Source organism: Poecilia reticulata, linkage group LG21 (genome assembly GCF_000633615.1).
Source record: "Poecilia reticulata strain Guanapo linkage group LG21, Guppy_female_1.0+MT, whole genome shotgun sequence".
NCBI classification, from domain to species: domain Eukaryota; kingdom Metazoa; phylum Chordata; class Actinopteri; order Cyprinodontiformes; family Poeciliidae; genus Poecilia; species Poecilia reticulata.
Window position 1 is genome coordinate 10686122 of NC_024351.1, and position 20153 is coordinate 10706274.

At 39.2% G+C, this 20153-nt stretch overlaps 2 protein-coding genes across 2 annotated transcripts; both read right to left on the reverse strand.

Moving 5' to 3' along the window:
- Positions 1-772: 772 nt before the first annotated feature.
- Positions 773-7039, reverse strand: slc30a1a (solute carrier family 30 member 1a). The gene is made up of 2 exons (XM_008397529.2): positions 6065-7039; positions 773-3778 (listed from the first exon to the last, which is right to left on the reverse strand). The coding sequence occupies exons 1-2, from the start codon at positions 6630-6632 to the stop codon at positions 2904-2906; spliced, it is 1443 nt and encodes a 480-aa protein (XP_008395751.1). The 5' UTR covers positions 6633-7039; the 3' UTR covers positions 773-2903.
- A 907-nt stretch (positions 7040-7946) lies between these two features.
- On the reverse strand, positions 7947-13123 carry nek2 (NIMA-related kinase 2). Its single transcript, XM_008397528.2, has 9 exons — positions 12746-13123; positions 11597-11814; positions 11249-11489; positions 10875-10957; positions 10665-10791; positions 10345-10579; positions 8844-8898; positions 8661-8734; positions 7947-8398 (listed from the first exon to the last, which is right to left on the reverse strand). The coding sequence occupies exons 1-9, from the start codon at positions 12839-12841 to the stop codon at positions 8205-8207; spliced, it is 1323 nt and encodes a 440-aa protein (XP_008395750.1). The 5' UTR covers positions 12842-13123; the 3' UTR covers positions 7947-8204.
- Between the last annotated feature and the right edge of the window lie 7030 nt (positions 13124-20153).

Here is a 20153-nt window from a genome sequence, read left to right on the forward strand (position 1 = left end):
GGATGTTGTTTATGAACTTTATATGCAGAGATCAGCAGTCTGTCTTTTAAAAGTCTGTAGCTTTGCAGTTTTACTTCACTTTCTGGTTAATTGATGGACATTATGCGTTTTCTTTGTTTCAACTTAATATTTAAAGCAAAAGTGTTCAAAGTGGGGTTCGGGTTCCCTTTGTGGCCCCTGCCCTGATTGTTCCCGGCCTCCAAATCACAATTCAAGAAATTAAGAGAAAACCACAACTTTGATGTGAAAATCTACAAAAATGTTAGAGGTACCAAAGTTTTCTGGTTTTCTACTATTACCATGGTAAACAAGACTACATATTCATTGACTTATACTCCAACCTACATCCACATTTCCTTTTAGTGGCTGAATATAGCGAGTGTTTTCAAACAAAGACTGACCAAGGTTATATTTTTATTGCCAAGAATACACTAAATATGTTTCTAGTTTTATTCAATCAAGTCCAGAATAATAAGCAAACTGGATGCCTTTCATTTAAGAAAAACATGGGAAAACCATTTGAAGGTCCCTATGAAAAAAAACAAGTCAGATTAATTTGTTAAAGTAGTTCCTACTTAGTTTATTGTAGGACTACTACAATAAACTTGAAATTTCCAAAAATTTCAATTTAAAAAATTATATATTTTTTTTCACCTGCAAGTACTTTTGAGCTGATAATTTTAGCCCATATAATAAATATTTGGACATCCTGGATTTAAAGAAAAACAATTTTAGCTGTAAAATTGTTGAAAGCAAGACAAAGACAGGTGTGTTCTGTTCCTCAGCTGGACCAAACAGCTGTTTTATTTCACAATGACACATCAGACAGGTACTGTGAATATATATATATAGATAATATGTGCATATATATCAAAAACACATCAGCAGACATGTGCTTGAAATAAAAACACCTTCCTTTTTCACATAGAGCTCAAGTCATAAAAGACACAGTAAAAGTGACTAAAAACGCTACAAATGAACCAAAATACATTTCCCAGCACGTTTTCTATATTGCATACACATTTAATAGGGAGTGGAAATCTGAAATGTGCCAACTTCAGAAGATATCTGTGGTGACTGACAGGAAGAAGTCATACACGAGTTTCAAGGCCACCATGTGGACTTTAAATTCACCAAACGGCGGCGCTTTAAGACGAGTTGTTTCCAACACAGTCTTGAGTTACATCGGCGGACTCCAGCAGGCGCTGGGGAGCAGCAGCGAGAGCTCAGAGAAGAGCTGGTAAACGTCAAACATCAGGTCTGGGTTTGGTCATGCAAACACGCTACTACGACACTGCAAAAACGAAATTTTGGTCTCGTTTCTGGCGCAAACGCTTGAAATAAGACAGAGCTGACTTAGAAGTAAGTTTTCACCAAGATGTAGGACATTTTCCTCCATGTTTTAAGTAAAAAAAAAAAAAATCTACTAATGGAATTAGCACTTTTTTTTTTCTTAAATCAACATTAAGAAATTACCGACTTAAAACGAGCTCCTATACTGTGCTGAAAATTTACTTGTAAGTTAGTGTTGTCTTATTTCAAGCGTACTGAGATATGTACACAAGAAACTAAACCAAAAATACTTGGTAAAACTTTTGAGTTTTTGCAGTGGACGCCTTGGAAATGCATTTTATATATATAGATAGGTAGATGTGCTACATCTATGTATATGAAAACTCTCCAGCACGGATTGCGACAAGGTGCTGAAAACAGCACAAGAAAAGAAAACATCAACCAGCACAAGAAGGTTTTCCAGTTCAGAGTGTGCCAACGCTGGGCATACAGTGCTTGTTTCTTCACTTTGAGGCATGGGCCGGTTTCAGTTTCAACGTTTTCAACAGAAAGTGCTGGAGTCCCTCCCCCACTTGTTGTCAGCTGGCTGAAAGAAGCCTAATTTAAATCATAATTAACAAGATGTGCTAATCAGAAAGAAATGCTTTAATATTGTCACAATCATAATGGAAAAAATTGTTGCTTTTTTTGTTGTCGTTTTAAATAAAATTAAATAGATCGAGCTCTGTTGTTTCATTGCAATACCGTGAAACTGCAATACCGTTTGCTGTCTTACCGGCGCATGCCTCTTCACAACAGACTCAAACTTCAAGCCAGCGTGGCTTAAAAATGTTCCAAACCTACCACTGCAAGAAATCCTCACACCTACTACAAAACGTTGTCGTAAACCACAGCAGATTCTTTAAAAGGCGAGGTGAGAGGTGTCTGCGTCAAGGCCAGAGGAAAGTCCAACGACAAGATCTTTATAAAAACATCAAATCTGAAAATATATCACTAAAACATTTCTTTTTTTTTTTTTGTTTTATTCAAACAAACTCCAGGACAAAAAAAAAATCCTTCTGTATCATTTAAACTAAATCTCATAAAACAGCATCTACATAAAGATGAATAATTTCTAATAACTTAAATACTTAAATTATTATGAAATACAATACTATTCCACTTGCAGCCAAAAGGATAAGAAAATAGATTTGCTCAAAGCCCAAGCAAAACAACGAGGACTCATTTTGCCAGTAGGCTCATCTACACATCACGTCTGTTTGCCCCCTCGGTTCTGCAGCGAGAAGCTTTGGCAGTGAAAAAAAAACAAAACAATCGACACCGTTAGGATCAGGTGACACATCACGACGAGGTGCTAAAAACGACAGACAGTCATGCAGGTGTCGCTCCAGTCCTGGAGGAAATGAGGTCCGTGAAAAAGACGATGAGCGTCAGAACCGTGCTGCCGGAGCGAGAGATGATATAACGAGAGGGATCAAATTCACCAAAATGTTGGCGAAATGATCGGGGGGAAAAAATAATTACTTTTGAATCGGGTCCAGAACGGGTCCAAGAGATTACAGCTTCCAGGAAGTGACGGTGGTTCACCTGCTTCGCCTGTGCATTTCGTTTCACAGTGACGACTCCACCTCCTTGTGGACGGCTGCCTTCGCATCAGTCTGAGACGACTCCTGGATGACGGCGGCCTGCTCCAGGTTCTCAATGACAACATCCACAGCTGAGCACACTTCTGCTTCTGGTGCTGGTGCTGCTGCTGCGGCTTTGGAGTCAACGGCACCCTTCTGTTTGTCTGCAGTCTCGCAGCACAGCTTGGGGGCGCACTGAGTCCGACAGGACAGCTCGCACAGAGAGTCCCGCGACTGGGAGCTGAAGGTGACGAACTCCGGCTGGATGGTGGTGGCGTGGATGCCCTCGTCGTGAAAGAAGTCCTTGATGCGTTTGGCCACCTCCATGTAGGACGTGGGGTCGCGGCACTTGATGTGCGCCGTGGCGATGATCCGGCTGCCGGCCAGCTGCCAGATGTGCAGGTCGTGGATAGCCAGCACGCCGTCCAGGCTCAGCAGCCGCTCGTTGAGCCGTTTGATGTTGACTTGCTTGGGCACGGTTTGGAGCAGGATGAGGGCCGACTCTTTGAGCAGCGGGTAGGTGGTGTAGAGCAGGATGCCCACCATGATGAGACACAGCGTGGGGTCCAGGTACAGCACCCAGCAGGGGCCCGCCATCTCCACTTTACCCGTCTGATTGATGGCCTGGAGGTCCACGTCGCGGCTTTTGATGCACGGGTTCACGCAGCTCTTGTCGGCGCACGGCTTCCACACGAACGTGAAAATGAGGGAGTTGACCACCACGATGACGGAACCCAGCGCGTCGCCCAGGACGTGCAGGAAGACGCCACGCATGTTGAGCTGCGTCGACGAGTCATGGTCGTCGTCGATCTGGGTGTTGCCGTTCATCTGCACCTCCGCGGAGTCTTTACTGCTGACATCTGGAGATAAAAGATCCGGGAGGTGAGTTCATGTCACTGCTGCATGACAGCCGAGTGCTCAAATGGACTTTGACACAAATGTACAACATTTAAATAGACACACGCACCAAGAAACTGGCTGCTTATCCCAATAAAGGTCTGCAGTATTAACGGTTGGAAAAAATTTCAATCATTTCCATTCAAGAAAAGCTTCAGCAGACAGGGTTGGCTGCTTGTAGATGCAGTCGTTTTCAATCCAAATGAAAATTCAAAGTGCGTGCTGTATTTAACAAATGGGAAATACCTTTCACCTTTATTAGAGTAAAGCTGTTCTAGCTTTACTCTAATAAAGGTAAGCAGCAGAAGATGCAGGGCTACAATGGCTGACTGACTAGCGGATAAAATGGAGTAATATTCTGCACACTCAAGATACATTTGAGAAAAAACATCATCATAGCTGTAATAATAGATTAGATTTAAAACTGTTGTTTAAAATAACATTAATTAAATCATAACATACCGTTTCTCGCACATTTCAATAATACATACAGAAATACTAAAAATGATTGCGTTTTTATAACTTCATGGTAGCCCAAGCCTTCACAGAAAGTAACACAAAAAGTTAAACAACTTTTAAAAATAAGACTAATAATTAAGACGCACAAGTGTTTTAACTTTTGCACATTTGTGCATTTTCTTATTCTAAACACTGGTGGGTTTTTCTGGAGGGTCTATGCAGCCCACTGGTCATTTGCACTATTATTGCTGAAAACAGGACAAAAGCATACCAAACAGTCTGGATGGATTAAGAGCAAGAACGAACTCCCAGCATGTTGTACCCCAAATATAACACTCCACACATAATTCACATTACGCATATTTTAATTAGTACCTGCAGGCAGCCTAGGAGCACAAGCAGGAGGGAACGGCACCTGAGGGACGGAGGCGCCCCCCCCAACTCCCCCCCTTCCATCCCTGGGCACCGTCTGGTCATTCATCAACAGCTAATGGTGTGTCTGGGGCTGTCGACTCCACGGCTACACTGATGTATGACCCAGTAACAGCAATCAGTGCACAGAGAAGGGGATATAGCGGCCATTTATTGAAACTGGCACAGCTGAACGGTATGGAGGGGAAAATGGTCTTCTGTATATGAGATTAACCCCTCAGTGAGCGAATACATGAAGCGGTCTGAAGGAGGTAGGGACCAACCGCGGATCTGCTGTTTTACTCCAAACATCCACTTACAGAAGTGAAGGGCCTTTTGTGGCAGCTTGTAGTAACGCAACACAAATACACGACTCTCAGCATCACATAGAGAACTCACTTTATGGGAAACTGTGCCAACACGACGTCGCTCATTTTAATCCCTTTCAAAGATTTCTCCTGAATGAGCCATATCGTTTACTTCAGGGTTTCGAACAGTTGAAGCGAGTTAAATCTGAGGCTTTTCTCACTTATATCAGTGATTGTGGCCACAGCAATGACTCAATAAATGTGTGATAACAGGCACACATGCCTGAACACACAGTGGCTGTCAAGGAAACAGTAGATTAGTCACTGCTGCAATTGTTAAGACAATGCAAAGATGTGCTTGTAGGTAACCTGGGAAGCTAGAAGTTGAGTTAAAGCTCAATAGAGTCACAATATGAGACGGTTTATAACCAATCATGAAAGATTTCCACATCAATCCCACCTGAATTTACATCACCCCATAGTGTTTTACATTTAGATTTGAATGTGCTTCCCAATACAAAACCAGCAGATTCAAAAGAAAGTTGAAGTGAATATTTAGTTAACTTTTTAAAGGATAATATCAAATTGAGGATTAAAACTGGCAAGTTTGTTGTTTATCTGCTAAATTGTACCTCTGTGGTTAGTTAGACCATGTTACTATGGATAACCTCTTTGTAAGTCTTAGGCTCCTGGTCAGTTTGTACCCACAATTCAAAGAAATGACATCACTACCTCCCATTTCTTGCCCATGTACTCAACCATCTGATGGTTACCTTCATTATTAATGATATTTTTACAGAAATGCTCAAATCTAATCAAAATGGGTACAAAATGTTCCCAAAGCTGGTAGTTATTGAACAAATATCTGAATGTGTGACGAAACATCTACTTTTTTAATATAAACAGTTGGAAAACTACAAAACGGAAAGGTTGAATCCCCAAATCAGGAAAGCTCCGATTTGTATTTAATAAAGACTGATCTGATCTGATTGACTTCTAATTTGAAGTGTTGTAAGTTGCATTTAGATGCATCACATTTCAAAGGGTTTGACCCAAACTTTAAATACTCACCAGTTTTTGACCTGCCATCACCCAAACTGTTGTGACTCGCCACCAGATTGTTGGTCTCCTCCGCCGCTAACCCATCCCCAGCGTTCTGGAGCTTTTTGGTTTTCCCCTTTTTCCCCTTGTCCCCATGAGAGTTGCCCCCGTGGGAGTGTCCTCCCCCGGCGTGCCCGTGGAACAGTAAGAGCCCCAGCACGTTGACAAGGAGCCCCGCGGCGCCGACCCAGACCACCACCATTGGAGAATCGATCTCTTGGGGTTCGGTGAAGCGCTCGATGGCTTCCAGGACGATGGTGAAGCACAGCGCCGTGAGAAAGATAGCGTTGACCAGAGCCCCCATCACCTCCGCTCGGATCCATCCGAATGTGTTTTTCTTGGTCGAGTGGGTTCTTTCGGCAAACCGCACCGCGACCAGAGCCACAACCAGCGCCAAAACGTCCGACAGCATATGGAAGGAGTCCGAGAGCATCGAGAGGGACGAGGTAATGCGGCTGACCACCACCTCGACGACGAAGAAGCCGAAAGTCAGTGCGAGCATACATAGCAACCGGGCACGGTTGGGTCCGCAGGCCATTTTCGCTTCCTGGTGAACCTCGTCGATTCAAGTTCACAGAGAGATAAGGCTTTCACGGTGTCCTCCGGGTGAAGCTACATCCAAAGAGCGGAAATCATGGGAGTTACTGGCTTCTAGGAACCGTGTGAAAACCCAGCGGACGTCACCAGCATATCCCTGACTCCTCTGCCGACGAGCTCTGCTTTGCAGACGGTTGAAACTTTGCACCCGAGCCGGTAAACTTTCCACACGAACCACGGCACCACGAGGACCCGCCTATAAGGGCTCCTATTGGACGATTAGTCAAAAGGAGGAACATGATTGGTCAGATGTTGCAACTGACGTTAGTAGGAAGTACAAATAAGTCGAACAACGGAGGTTGCTAGGAACGCTTCATCTTTACTGTAATCTCGCGATGCCATTCTTGAATAATTTCCGAAATGAGTAGTATCGATACGTCATTTGAGCTTTCTAATCAGATGAGACGTTACACTCATAAAAAAAAAAAAAAACGTTTGAATGACATTTTGAAAGTTATTGTTGTGTACTGCTAATCAAACTAAATATTGTCTATTATAAATTGTTAAATGTTATGTATTATGATAAATCTACATTTTGTAATGAAATGATTTTGGCCACAATTACCTTATATTTTCTCTATAGCAGAAAGTGGCGAGATTATTATTACGCTTGTTATAAATGCACGAGTGTCATGTATTCAAATGCCAAAAAACACTTTTCTTAAGCGATTAAACAGTATTTTATAAATCTAATAAGTTTTTTCTATTCTCATTGAAGTTTTTATATATGAAGGGTCAGGGATGACAACATTAACTCTATATTTATATGCATCCATTTGACTGTTATGGCAATTTTATGTTGATACAAATAAAAGGCAAGGCTTTAAGCAAAATTATTTATTTTACATTAAGAAATTCAGCAGCGATGCCTTTGGACACAAATCTATTTTGAATAAAAACTCATGTCCAGCAGTAAGGAAAAATGTTTATTTTGACATCGTCACTATGCTAAATGCTTCAATTGTCAAACAATTAAAGAATATAAAGGCCATCAAATAATCTAATCATTCTGCTCATGACTCAGTTTTAATAGCTATCTCCTTTTTAATCACATCAAACAATCTAAGTATTGATTGTTGGATGCAAACGGTTTCTGCTCCATTGCCTGTGATTACATTTTTCACAGAAAACTGATGACCCCTTGTGGGAACCATCAAGTGTTGATTAACGAGCGCCTTTTGAATTGTAATGCAAATGGATACTTACTAGAAAGCTGTTAAATACATTTGTCTGTTTGCAATGATCAATGACACGGTTTATTCACAAAGGAATCAGTTTTTAATATTTACAAAATAATCCGTAAGGCTCACATAAATAAAGCAAAAATTATACGAAGCGCATTAAAAATCGCAATAGCTGCCTATCATTTTAAAACCACTCGCACAGTGTATAATAAAACTTTAAATACTATGCAAATATATCTATATATATCTATATATGTGAATTATTAAATTTACATCCAGTGTTGAGAATTTCACATTCAGTCTTGAATTGGACCGTTTCTTTTTTCTGTTCAACGGATGCCGAGGATCTGCCTGCTTTTGAACTGACAGATTTTCTCCACTTCACTCAGTTTTTGGGCGCGCAGGTTAGCGGTTTGCAGCCGCCGCAGCATTAAATCCTGGTATGGACCAGCAGGCTGCTGGTTCTCTTTGCTTTCACCTGCAAAGTGGACTTTCTTCTTGCCGGGGGACAGATCCTCCGGATCTAGAGCAAAACAGCAAAGAAGCCAGTGACCAACACAGAAAAATCTGATTACATTTTTAATAACCAGGTCATTTTTTTGAGGTTGTAACTGATGAGCTAAAACCCTAATGCGAGGTAATTAAAACACCATTTTTGTATAAAAACTTTATTTACATGATATAAATACGTTCATTCAGTGATTAAAATAAAAAAATAAACCAAAGCTGTTTTCAGTTCAGGGCTTGGTTTCGCAAGTGGTAGCATCTTTGCTGGATTCCCATACCTAAGTCTTTGCCATAAGCCAGGGTCTGGTCCTTCTGCTGCAGCCGACTGTAATTCTTCAGTAAACTCTCTGCTCTGAATCACGGATGAGACCAAAAGACAATGTTTCAATTAGCTGAAAAGACTCCACACACAATAGCAATGAAATACGGCTAAAATGATTTTAGATTAATCCAAGCGTTACCGTGCAAGCTTCTCAGTAGATAGTCGCTCACGTATGCACAGTTCCTGCTCCCTTTCTGCCATCACAAACAACACCATTTTAGTTTCCCCAACAATAATATGTTTACCTTGCACACATTTCTTCTAGACGCATTGCTGTCAGCCAGGAACTGTGGCAGTGAAAGTAGGTCAAGGTTTGGTTGCAACACTTTTACAAAAGGCAGCATGAACAAACCTGTAGCCATCAACACAACGTGCCAGCTGTGTTTCATAGAGCTGCCCAACTAAACCTCAACCACATAGTTTAATACCGAGAGACTAAAACTTCCTGAAACAAAAATATTCAATAACTTAGAAACAAAATGCGATGTTCTCCAGAATGCCTTCACTGAATGTTGTAGCATTTTTCTGCAAGTTCTTGCAGTAACTGCAGTTAATTGCTCAGAAACTCAGGACTGGTTGGTGAACAAACTCAAATGCTCCCAGATTTTTGCTAAATCATTTTATTTGCTGTAATTCTTTTTATTATTATTTTATATGTTGCTAAAAGTTATCAAACATTCATCTCTTTCATGTACAAGCGGCTTCTCATGGAAAAGGGTTCGCTTTTCTCTCAGTTTAAACTCTGCAAGTTGTGCGATTTGAGCTGCTGTTTCACTTTCAAAACAACTTATTTTCCATGTCCAGATTTCTGGTTTGAATTAATTTCTTTTGGTTTGCTTTTTCCACAGGGTTTCGACATATTTCTTTTCCAAATTCCACACAATCCCAGCAGAAAATCTTTGCACATCTCATTTGATTATATAAAAAGCTGGAAAATGTTAGAACAGTTGTCTTTATTTATTTTCTGTTTATTTCAGAAATCATCACAAAGGGCACAACTGAAGTTAGTTTCTGTTTTCAGTGTTTTATGGCATCAAATAAACTAGAGTCAGCAGTATGTTAACACTTCCTGTCAAAACAGGACTAAATCCTAAACTATGCATTTTTGTAAACTAATCTTGTGGTCTTTGAGTAGCAAAGATAACTTTTTAATGTTTTGTTTGGGATCTACACCAAGGCAGTTGTGGATTTACAGGTTTACTTTGAAACTGATTTAAAGTTGTATTACTGCCACAGAAGACATGAATCTGCCCTTGTATAATTAAATGTAATCTGTGACTTCACAGTGACTTAAAAAGAAATATTATGTTGGTTAAAGTGTTACCCTTAGGGCATTATGTGGTAAAACTCAATGGGGCATAAAAGATGCACATTGAGATTTGAATCTTCTAGAAAACAAAACAAAAAACAGACTTCAAAAAAACATCTTTCCAGATTCCATTTCTATTTTCAATACTCAAGATCTGAAAAAAAGAAGAAAAAAAACAAAACAAAACATATTTCTCCAGACTGTAAGAACATCGTTCAAGCTAGTTTGTCAAAGGCTAAACTGAGATTTTCAGATTTTAAGTCGGTTTCTGGATATACTTGCACAGCACTCCATCAGATACGGAACATTCTGTTAGTGCTTCCCCACTTACTCTCCAGTCTCTCCTCCCGGTCCTTCAGCGCCTGCTCTCTGTCCCGCAGCGCCTGCTCTCGGAGTTTGAGCTCGGCCACAGAGACGGCTATCGCTTCAGTCGGCTTCTGAGCGGCGCAGTCCGATCCTGCAGACTTCCTGTGGGCCCGCGCCTGCACCTTTCTCTGCTCCTCGGCAACGCTGTCGCTCAACAAACTGCTCTGGAGGATGGACTCCACGGACGGCCTCAGGTAGTCCTGCCGACGGAGAGGACGACATCGTGCATCCTTCCAGGCGCAAACGCAGGTTCAGTGCAGGGAAAAACAAGTTAATTTTTCAAACCTTTAAGTTGAGCATTCTGCCGAGCAGGGTGTTGAGCTCTTCGGAGTACCGGAAGGGGATTCTCCTGAACTTCCCCTCTCTGATCTTCTCTGCCAACTCCTTCTGGTTGTACGCTGTGAACGGAGGCCTGAACAGAAAAACAATCGGCTTGATGTGCTGTAAAACTGTTTGGGAAATCTGTTACGCCAAACTATGTGTAGAATAACTTACGATAATGCACAAAGTTCATACAGCAAACATCCCAGAGACCAGATATCTGACTTCTCGTTGTAGGACATCCTGTTTATTTGCTCCTGAAAGAAACGGTGACCAAATTACAACATGACCGATTTTGGTTTTAAAGATAAAAGCTGATTTAAAAAAAAAAAAAACTTAAGATAAAAGAGGAGGACTTTAAGATTTTGTTACTTTGCAACCAAAAACTGATCTATTTTACTGGGACTTATTCACTTTGATCTGACAATTAATTTGAAAATAAATACATTTATGCAAGAAAAAAAAAAGTGACTATGGACCCTTAAAAGGTACCGTAAAAGTAACAATAAATTACTTTTAAGTCTAAGATGCAACTGATCACAACTCACTGGAGACATGTAGTACGGCGTCCCAACAAAAGTCTTTGCAAAGCTCGTGTCGTGGTTCAGAATCCTCGCCAGACCGAAGTCCCCGAGCTTGACGTTCTGCTTGATGTCGAGGAAGATGTTGGCTGGTTTCAGGTCCCGATGAAGAACCGTGGCCCTGCCGTCGCTCCGGCTGTGGCACTCCTTCAGGGCTAAGGTGAGCTGCGCCATGACACGCAGGATGAACTGCTCCTCCAAATAACGCCTGCAGTGTAAACAAATTTGTAACTCTGTAAACGTATAAGAGAAGAGAAGAGAAGAGAAGAGAAGAGAAGAGAAGAGAAGAGAAGCAAACATCGCCACAGAAACGACCTTTCTTTGATGCACCGGCTGATGAGACTGGCCAGATCCCCGCCTTCGCAGTACTCCATGACGATGTACAGCGTGGTGTTGGTGCGGTCGATGATGCGGTCGTAGTACCGCACGATGTTGGGGTGCTTGAGCTCCCTGAGGAGATTGACCTCTGACACCAGCATCTGTTTCTCACTCTCTGCCATGGTGCCATAATCCAGCTCCTTCCACACCAGGATCTGCACAACACAAGAACATTAATTACCCAGAAGGACGGAGACAAAAAAAAAAAATAATAATAATAATAAAGATAACAGCCAGGAAGACATAGCTGAAGAAGAAAAGTGGGAGATCAGCCTCTGAAGAGACTAGAGATAAAAAGACAGACAATGCTAAAATGCAAGTAAAACTTTATTTATATATTACCTTTTAAGATAAAAATCAAACACTTCAATCAAAATAAAAGACACAAAACAAATTCCACTATAAAACCTTAACAAGAATAGCTACAAATAAATAAAAATAACAGCATAATTTAAATAAACATTATACATTGAAATTTTTGTGTTAATACTGTGACGCCATGGTATTTTACTAAAGGTTATATCATGTGACACTTCTTTTTCTCCATTTTGTATTTTTTAAAGGGTTATTTTAAAACGTAATTAGCATAAGCAGTCATATGGATACCGTTGTGGATGACCAGACACTTTAAACCACTTATAATAAATATCAATACACAACATCTAAACAAAATTTGAGATATTTTACACTTCAAGTGACTCATAATCACCTTTTATCAATTTGAGGCTTTTTCCCTTAAGCGTTCGTCAATAAATCTAACCTTCGAAGCGTTGTGATTCTCTAGTTTCATTTTAAGCTCGTAAATGTATTTTTAACCCCATTTAACGTTTCATGAAGACGTTTTGTATTTCTTTATCACCGTTTTAGCTCACTAACTTCTCATATTGGTAGATTTCAGCTCTGAACAAGGGTCCATTTGGCAAATTAAATCCTTTTAAACATTTTTTGTTTCTATGAAAGGTCCGATTTTGTCTTCTGAAGGTCTGAAAAAGACCTCAATGTGAACTCACACATGATAACTAGCTACCAATGTTTTAGTTTTGGTTTTTGTAGTTCTAAATGTGCGTATCTGTGACACATACTGACCTTCCCGTCACTATTTCTTCTTATTTTCTGGCATCGTCCATAAGAACCGGAGCCTATAGTGTACAACACTTCGTAGTCCTCCACGCGGGACGGCATTTTGGTTGTTCTTGCCGAAACTAACGTTATAAATTACCTGATTTAACGTTAGCGTCAACGCTGGAATGGATTCTGCCGTGGCTTAACGTTTATTTAAATCAACCACAACAACAACGAAAAAAATACTAACAAAAATCAAGACAATAAAACGCCTTTGTTTTTTGTCTTGAAATAAGACAAAATATTACGCTTCCCTTTTTTGTGGCTATATCAGTCGTTTCTATGCGTGAATGCTACAGGTCTCAAAACAGGAAACACTCTCTGTAGTAAGTTTAAACTGGTGCCCAAATGCTAGCTTTTAATTGGCTAAATCACTACTCTTGGTTGGCTCTGATTGGTCGATGTGAAGCAACAACCATGTGGTTGCTAAGCCTCTAAGAACCGCGAGAGGAGCGCGGGTTGATGTTAATCCCATCTATTGTCCACACGGTGGCGCCAAAGCACACGGAAAAAGTTCGTCTGAGCTTCTGTGTTTTGATGCTGTTTAGCAATTATCGAAATAAATAATATTCTGCAAAAATTTTATATTAAGTTCCAAATGTATTACTGTTATTAATAGTGGTTGTAGTAAAGTTAACTTTTTCTTCTTCTCATTATTAAAAGGAAAAAATTGTCTTTTTTCAAATAAAGTGAAAAAATACATGGACATATAATTTAGGTTTAGTATATTTCTCATTGGAATATACTAAACCTAAGTTGTTCTTGTGCTTGTGTTAATTTAAACGATACTACTACTTTTAGACTGGGTAATGTACTTTTCACTCATTTATTTCAAAATATCTGTACATCCTAACAGTTCACTTATATCCGTTTTATACGTTACACCTAAAGAATTACCACCTAGGAAAAATGAAATGCAGTGACCTCTCACTCTGCACCCACAGTATGTTACTGATACTGCTAACTGCTTTGCTTCTCTTCTTTTCACAGTAACTCAATATTCACACTGAAATATTGGCTGAATAAATGTTATTTAATCGCCAACGATGCAACTATAAAGCTCATCTGACCAAAGATCATCATTTGTCTTTGGTCTGGCCAGCCATTCTGATTTTTCCATGTTGTTCATTCTCACTTCATCAGTCAGTAGCAACATCAAACTGAGGCATAGCAATGATGTTGAGGCATAGCTGATGTGAAATGCCAATGAATGATTTTGAACATTTAAAATCTAAATAAATGTGGAGGTGGCCCAATTTCTTCTTCCATTCTTCTTCTTCTTCTTAGTTAAATTACTTTAATATTTCATGATTACTAAAATAGATCATAAATATGCATTTGTCCAAATGGTGTAGAAACATGCAGAAGTTATCACTTTGTGGACTAAGAGTTTCTTATTGCTGTACATAAAGTTATTGATATTAGAGAAAGACACTCTAACTTGTGATGTTCTTGAAGTAAACAATGTAATTGACCAGATTTGTTTTTATTTTTTTGTATTCTTTATATTTTTCTTATCCTATTTTGTGTAAAGGTTTTGTTAAAGCTATGACCAGGTATAATACATTTCTTAGCAGTAGGAATGGTTATTTCTTATTTGTTGCGAGGAAAACTACAACATCACAGTTGTAGTTTTCAAGATTTCAAGGATTCAAGGATTTTTATTGTCATACCATTTCACAATTGCTTGCTTGTGGTACAACATTTGAACTCAGGTCCCAGATCAAGAAGTCTAATAAATATATAATGAATAACAGAGTTAATAAAGACAATTTAAGACATGAACTTAAACTCAAGAACACCAGAAATGTATGTTTGTCTGTGATCGTTTTATATTTTTTCATGCATCCTTCCCTCAGGTTACAAAATGACAAGCTCTTCTCTAAACATGGTTTCTTATTTTCATTCACAGATAAATCGCGCTTTGCACCTAAACAACCTCTGCTCTTATTTGTGATTATCAGACACAAAAGAAGGGCAAAGCATTATTAATTCATCAGACGAGTCGGTTAAATCCTCCAGGTGAGAGATGGTTTCTCTAAACGTGTAACACCGCCCTGGGATAAATGGAGTCTCTGGGATTTCTGCTCGCTGACGGTCCTCTCAGTGGGGCGGCCTCGGTAACGGCTCAGATTATCCTCTCAGTCCTCTCTGCCTTGCTAGCCACCACACACCGATTGAGCTCCGGAGCCGGTCTGTTTGTCTGCCTCTGCAAAAGGTCAGTCCTCCAAAGAGCTGGAAGAGCTTGGACATCGGCCAGGAACAGTTGTAGGAGGGGGAGAGAGTGGAAAACTGACAGCTACAAAACAACAGAGACAGTCGAGGGCCCCTGGCGGCTCTGACGTCAGATGCCCTCATGAAAGGGCACGAGTGGAAGCGGGGAGGCAGGGAGGACGGACAGCTCCAACCCTCCTGACCTCCTCACCTCTGGTGAGGTGACAGCAAGGTTGTAATCAGGGTCATGTGAGGATTTCACTTCCTATGTGATCTCTAGTTCCCTGTTTCTAGGTGGAGTTACAATCAGAGAGCTTTTTCAAGACAAGACAGCAAATTTAATTGTGGTGTAAATGGTTTGAAACACATTTATCTGTAGCTAAGATGCTCTTGAAGACCCTGAAACTGGAATAAGCAGGTGATTAATAATCCTCCTGGATTAGAGGCATTTTTTTTTCATCAAATCCATAATGTTTTTGTTGATAATTAATAAAATTTGACTGTATTAATTATATATGAAGTGGTGTCGTTTTGGTTTGTTTCATGATTTTTGACCTGAGTGGAGTTACCCCCGCCTAACAAAGCTTCCGCAAATTAAACAAAATTGGTGTCAAATGTTTGTGCAACAGAAATGTTCATTTCTCATTTTGTTTTATAATTAAAAAAATATGAATAAATATTTCCAGAGGTCACCAAAGGTCAACCAGCTACCCCACATTTACAAACTCAAACAAAATGTGGTGTCAGTCAACTGTGGTACCTTTGTGCTGATTTGTGCCACTGTATTTTAAAGATTAAAACAATTATAATTTCCAGAAATCACCAGCAATCAACCTCTAACCCCCTTAAAACAAAATCAAGTAAAACTGATATAAATGATTTGTATTATGTTTGCGTTGGTTTGTGTAGATAAAATGTTTGTAGAACAGTTGACTGATACCAAATTTGCTACAACAGTTAATTCTGAAAAAAGCTCAAAATAGATTAAAATCTCATTATCCAAGAATGAGTTTTTGCAAAACCCTCTAATGCTCATTTGTCTAATGAGCACGTTTTACATAGTCCATAAAGCTACCCTAACCTGTTCAACAAAGAATAATAGATCACCTTTAAAGTATGCAGTCAAGATAACAAACAGGCGGCTGCATTAGCAGTCCGTAAATATACTTGAGCCTCTGATTGCGTCAAGAAAGTAGTGAGCAAATTCTGGGAAAACATTTAGACCAGTTTTTTCTAGCAAAAAAATAATCGTACTCGTAAACGTGTGAAGTGAAAGAAATAAATCCGCCACTTTTGGAATAGCGCTGTAGAACGATAAAATGTGTAAAAAGTAAAGCTCTGAATACTTCTCACATACCCAGGATTATTACATCCTGCAACATCAGTGAAAGTCACATTAAACTGGTCAATGCTGTAAAAGTGATACTTTTAATTGCAAACCAGCAATACGTGCGTGTGAGACACGTTCATGGATTTTTACAGGAGAGGGTGACTCCTTAATGCCTGCGGCTGCTGCAGTGACATTCAGGCTGGCCCTGGTTTTTTTCCGCAGCTGGATGTTTTACTGCTCGCTGACTCAGGGAACGTCGTCCTCTCTGAAGCGTTCGTGATGGCCGAGGCATTAAAGCGTGACATTGAGGACCTCGGGGAGCAACTCCCATGAAATAGTTCAGCGCAGGTGTCCGGGCATCAAAGCAGGTGTGTCTGCAGCGGACATTAAAGCCAGTCTTGAAATTTATTTGTCTGTGCCATGTGGGTGACCTTCATCATCCATGTGTGGAGAACTCCTCCTCCTCCTCTTGTTCTTCCTCCTTCATCAGCAGACCATGTGGAAGAGCAGCCACCCTGCTTTGCCTCCTGACTGTTTTGGTAAACCTCGGTGCATATTTAATCCTATTTTCCAGCTCACTTCCTGCTGTTCAGCCTCAGTTCTCATTGGCTGCCCAAAGCGTTTGGCTTTTCTGCAGGCCTGACCTTCTGCTGTCACTCAAATTGATTCAAGGTTCAAATGATCTTCTTCATAAACTGCCAACTAAGAGTTTTAAGAAGTCGGATACTGAAAAAAATGAGTTAATATGATGCAAAATCAAAACACCTTTTAATTAATATCATGTAGTAACAGTAGTTCTACTAATCTAATGCACTGAGTGCAAGCAGACATCCTGCCAAGTCCCTGCTCGAGGTAACGCCTGAAATAGGAGCTATGTAACGAAACCCAGACACTTTAAACAGCTTAAACTGACAGGATGGTTAAATAACAGGAACACGACTGAGCAAGAGCAAGCTCTGCTTACGCTGAGATCCGTCAAAACCAGTTCTCTGAAAACTTCATGCCTCACATTACATGAAAGGACACCATAGGAGTCGACAAATTCAAATCCTGAATTCTTCTGGCAGCTTTACACTCAATACTTTGGGGCCTCAACATTTGTACAAATCAATGAATTTTCTGCACTTTGGTGAAGCTCAAGCATGGTTTGGGAAAAAAAAGATCTTAAAGGGATTGTGAAAAGTAAAATGATCCATGTTAAGGAGCAATGAGCTAAAATATAATTGAAAATTTCAAACCAAAGACATTAACTCTTGATTACATTCATGGATTGAAAAATCTCATTCTAAGGATCATTGTGCACAATGATAAGCAAAATAAATATTTTATAGGTCTAAAACACTAGTGGCAGACGGTGAAAAGGCTCCAGGGTGGTGGTTTTAATATTTTTCATATAGAAATGGATGATGATGCTAATTTTGCCCATTAGCTTTCCCAGCTCCATTTTGTGGCAATTTAGCAAACATTATATATATATATTTATTGTTACATAGAACAAATAATAAAAACATCTGTTTAATTAGAAGATAAACTTTCATCAGAAAGTTTTACTCTTTAAACAATTTTTGTTGACATTGGATGCTAATGCTGAGCTGGGTTATTAGCTTTTGTAGTTGGCATTTGTGGAAGCATTATATTTATGAATTTACTGGAATTTATTAAAATTAATTACACTATAGAAACATCTGTTGGATTAGCAAGTTATCTTTAATCAGAACATGATTTATTTACTCTTTAAACTGACAATTTTTATTCACATTTGGACACCACTGCTACAATTAGCTGTTAGCTTTGGCAGCTAGCATTTGTAACAGTAGCTGCCATATAAAGAATCATTTACTTTGTTGCTTCTTCATAACAAAAAAATAAATGGATATAAAGCATGTTTAATAAGCATGTAATGTTTCATTCGAACATGCCTTTTCTACAAGTTAAACACATTTTAATGCTAGTTCTGTTTACCCATTACCTTAGGAGGCTAGCATTCATGGAAGTATATTTTTTGCACACTTCCCAGGACATTTTGGACATTTATTTAAGATATTTAAAGCCATTTTCAAGATACTTGAAATAAGAGATTATAAAAAGCACAAAAACTGAATACCATTAACTTTTAACTGGAATAACTTTTAACTGGAATAACTAGTACAATACATATTTATTTATAGATTAGATATAGGAAAAACCATAAGACCATAGTAAAAAATTCTTAAAATACACTAAGGCACACATGATCATCAAGGAAGAGGATAAAGCTTATGGCATCATCGGAATAAGAATATTATAGACTAGAATAATAAAAGAGATGCACACTGATGGGATCTTTATGATGTTTTATTCCAGCACAAGTTGTTTGTGTTGTAAAATGGCTGTGCAGCTAGGAATTAAAAGGAGAAGTACAAAATGGAAAATCAGAGACAATTCTAGCATTATACGTTTTAATCCCTATTGTGTTCATTTCCTAAAACCACATCTTGGAAAACATTTCCCCTGCCTTCTTTGGAAACATAGTGAAAACATTGAAATTAAAATAAAAAATAAAAGCAGTAAGATTATGCTTTATTTCAAGTCACTCTCACAATGGAGGGGAGTCTGAGGGGGACAGTGGATGAAACACATTTACAGTCTGATTCAAAAATGTTTTCCCCTACCTACTTAGGTAGCCCTTTTTTTTGTTTTTCACACAGTTTTTACCAACAGTGGCACAGCAGGAGGGCAGCAACTAAAATGCACCTTATTTTTTTGCATTAGTTTGACATTGATAGCCTCTGCTCCTCCACGAAAGTTACAAATACCCTTTTAAAAACCACGACACGGGAACATTCGAGAGAGCTTCAATCGTTTGTGACGTTGCTCCTCCCTCACTCGGTTTTACTTTGTCACCTCATAATCATTTTTCAGAAACGTACACCAAACCCAAAAGGTGTCGAGAGGAAACAGCATTATTTGAGATTGTATTCAACCGGCACGTCCGGTAAGGCTTGAGATCTCTTCTTCTAAATATTCATTATTTCAGCAGTTTGCAGCTGGACCCCTGTGTGTCGCTGCACGCATGGAGGTACAGCAGCTATAACCTTATAAGCACATTTCCAAAAATACAAAATAAAAAAAAAAAAAGAAATAAAATACAGGGTAATACTGTAAAGTTAAGGTAAAAGCCTTTCTTTTTTTTTCCTTAAACATTCATATTTCAAAATAATAATTTTTTTTTAATGATCATGGACCACCAATGAGAGACACTGCAGTCATTTCTAACATTTTCTCAACTTTGTTATGTACAAGATTTAAACATAGCATGACATGGAGAAAAGAAAACTGTTCACGTAATCTAAAAAAATAAAAAAAATAAAATAAAAACATTTGAAATAAAAATTTGACCACTGGAGGTGAAACGGTTTTCAAAATGTGACGTCACAGAGCAACACGACATGAGTCTTATATATAAAAATGAGGGGTAAAGACGACCACACACACTCATTTAGGCAGGTTATGCTGTAAATTTACAGTTATGACACCTATAACTCTGTATGCCAAAATCTCTATTGTAGAATGCTAATAAACATTAGGGTAGCTTTCTATAAAATCAAGAAAGAAAATGCACTCTCTCACCGCCAACAATAAGTCTTATATGGCTTAAATATCTGTTTTCTCCATTCAGCTTTGCTGAAATTACTGTCAGGACAGAAGTTTAATATCCTCCAGCAACATGAAAGTATTTTTTGTGTGTGTGAGTTGCAGCGTTGACGGGTAAACAGAGGAACCCACGAGGTGCAGTGCTGTCGATTTTCTTTTACCCGTTTCAGATTTATCTTATTTTGTTGTTTTTTA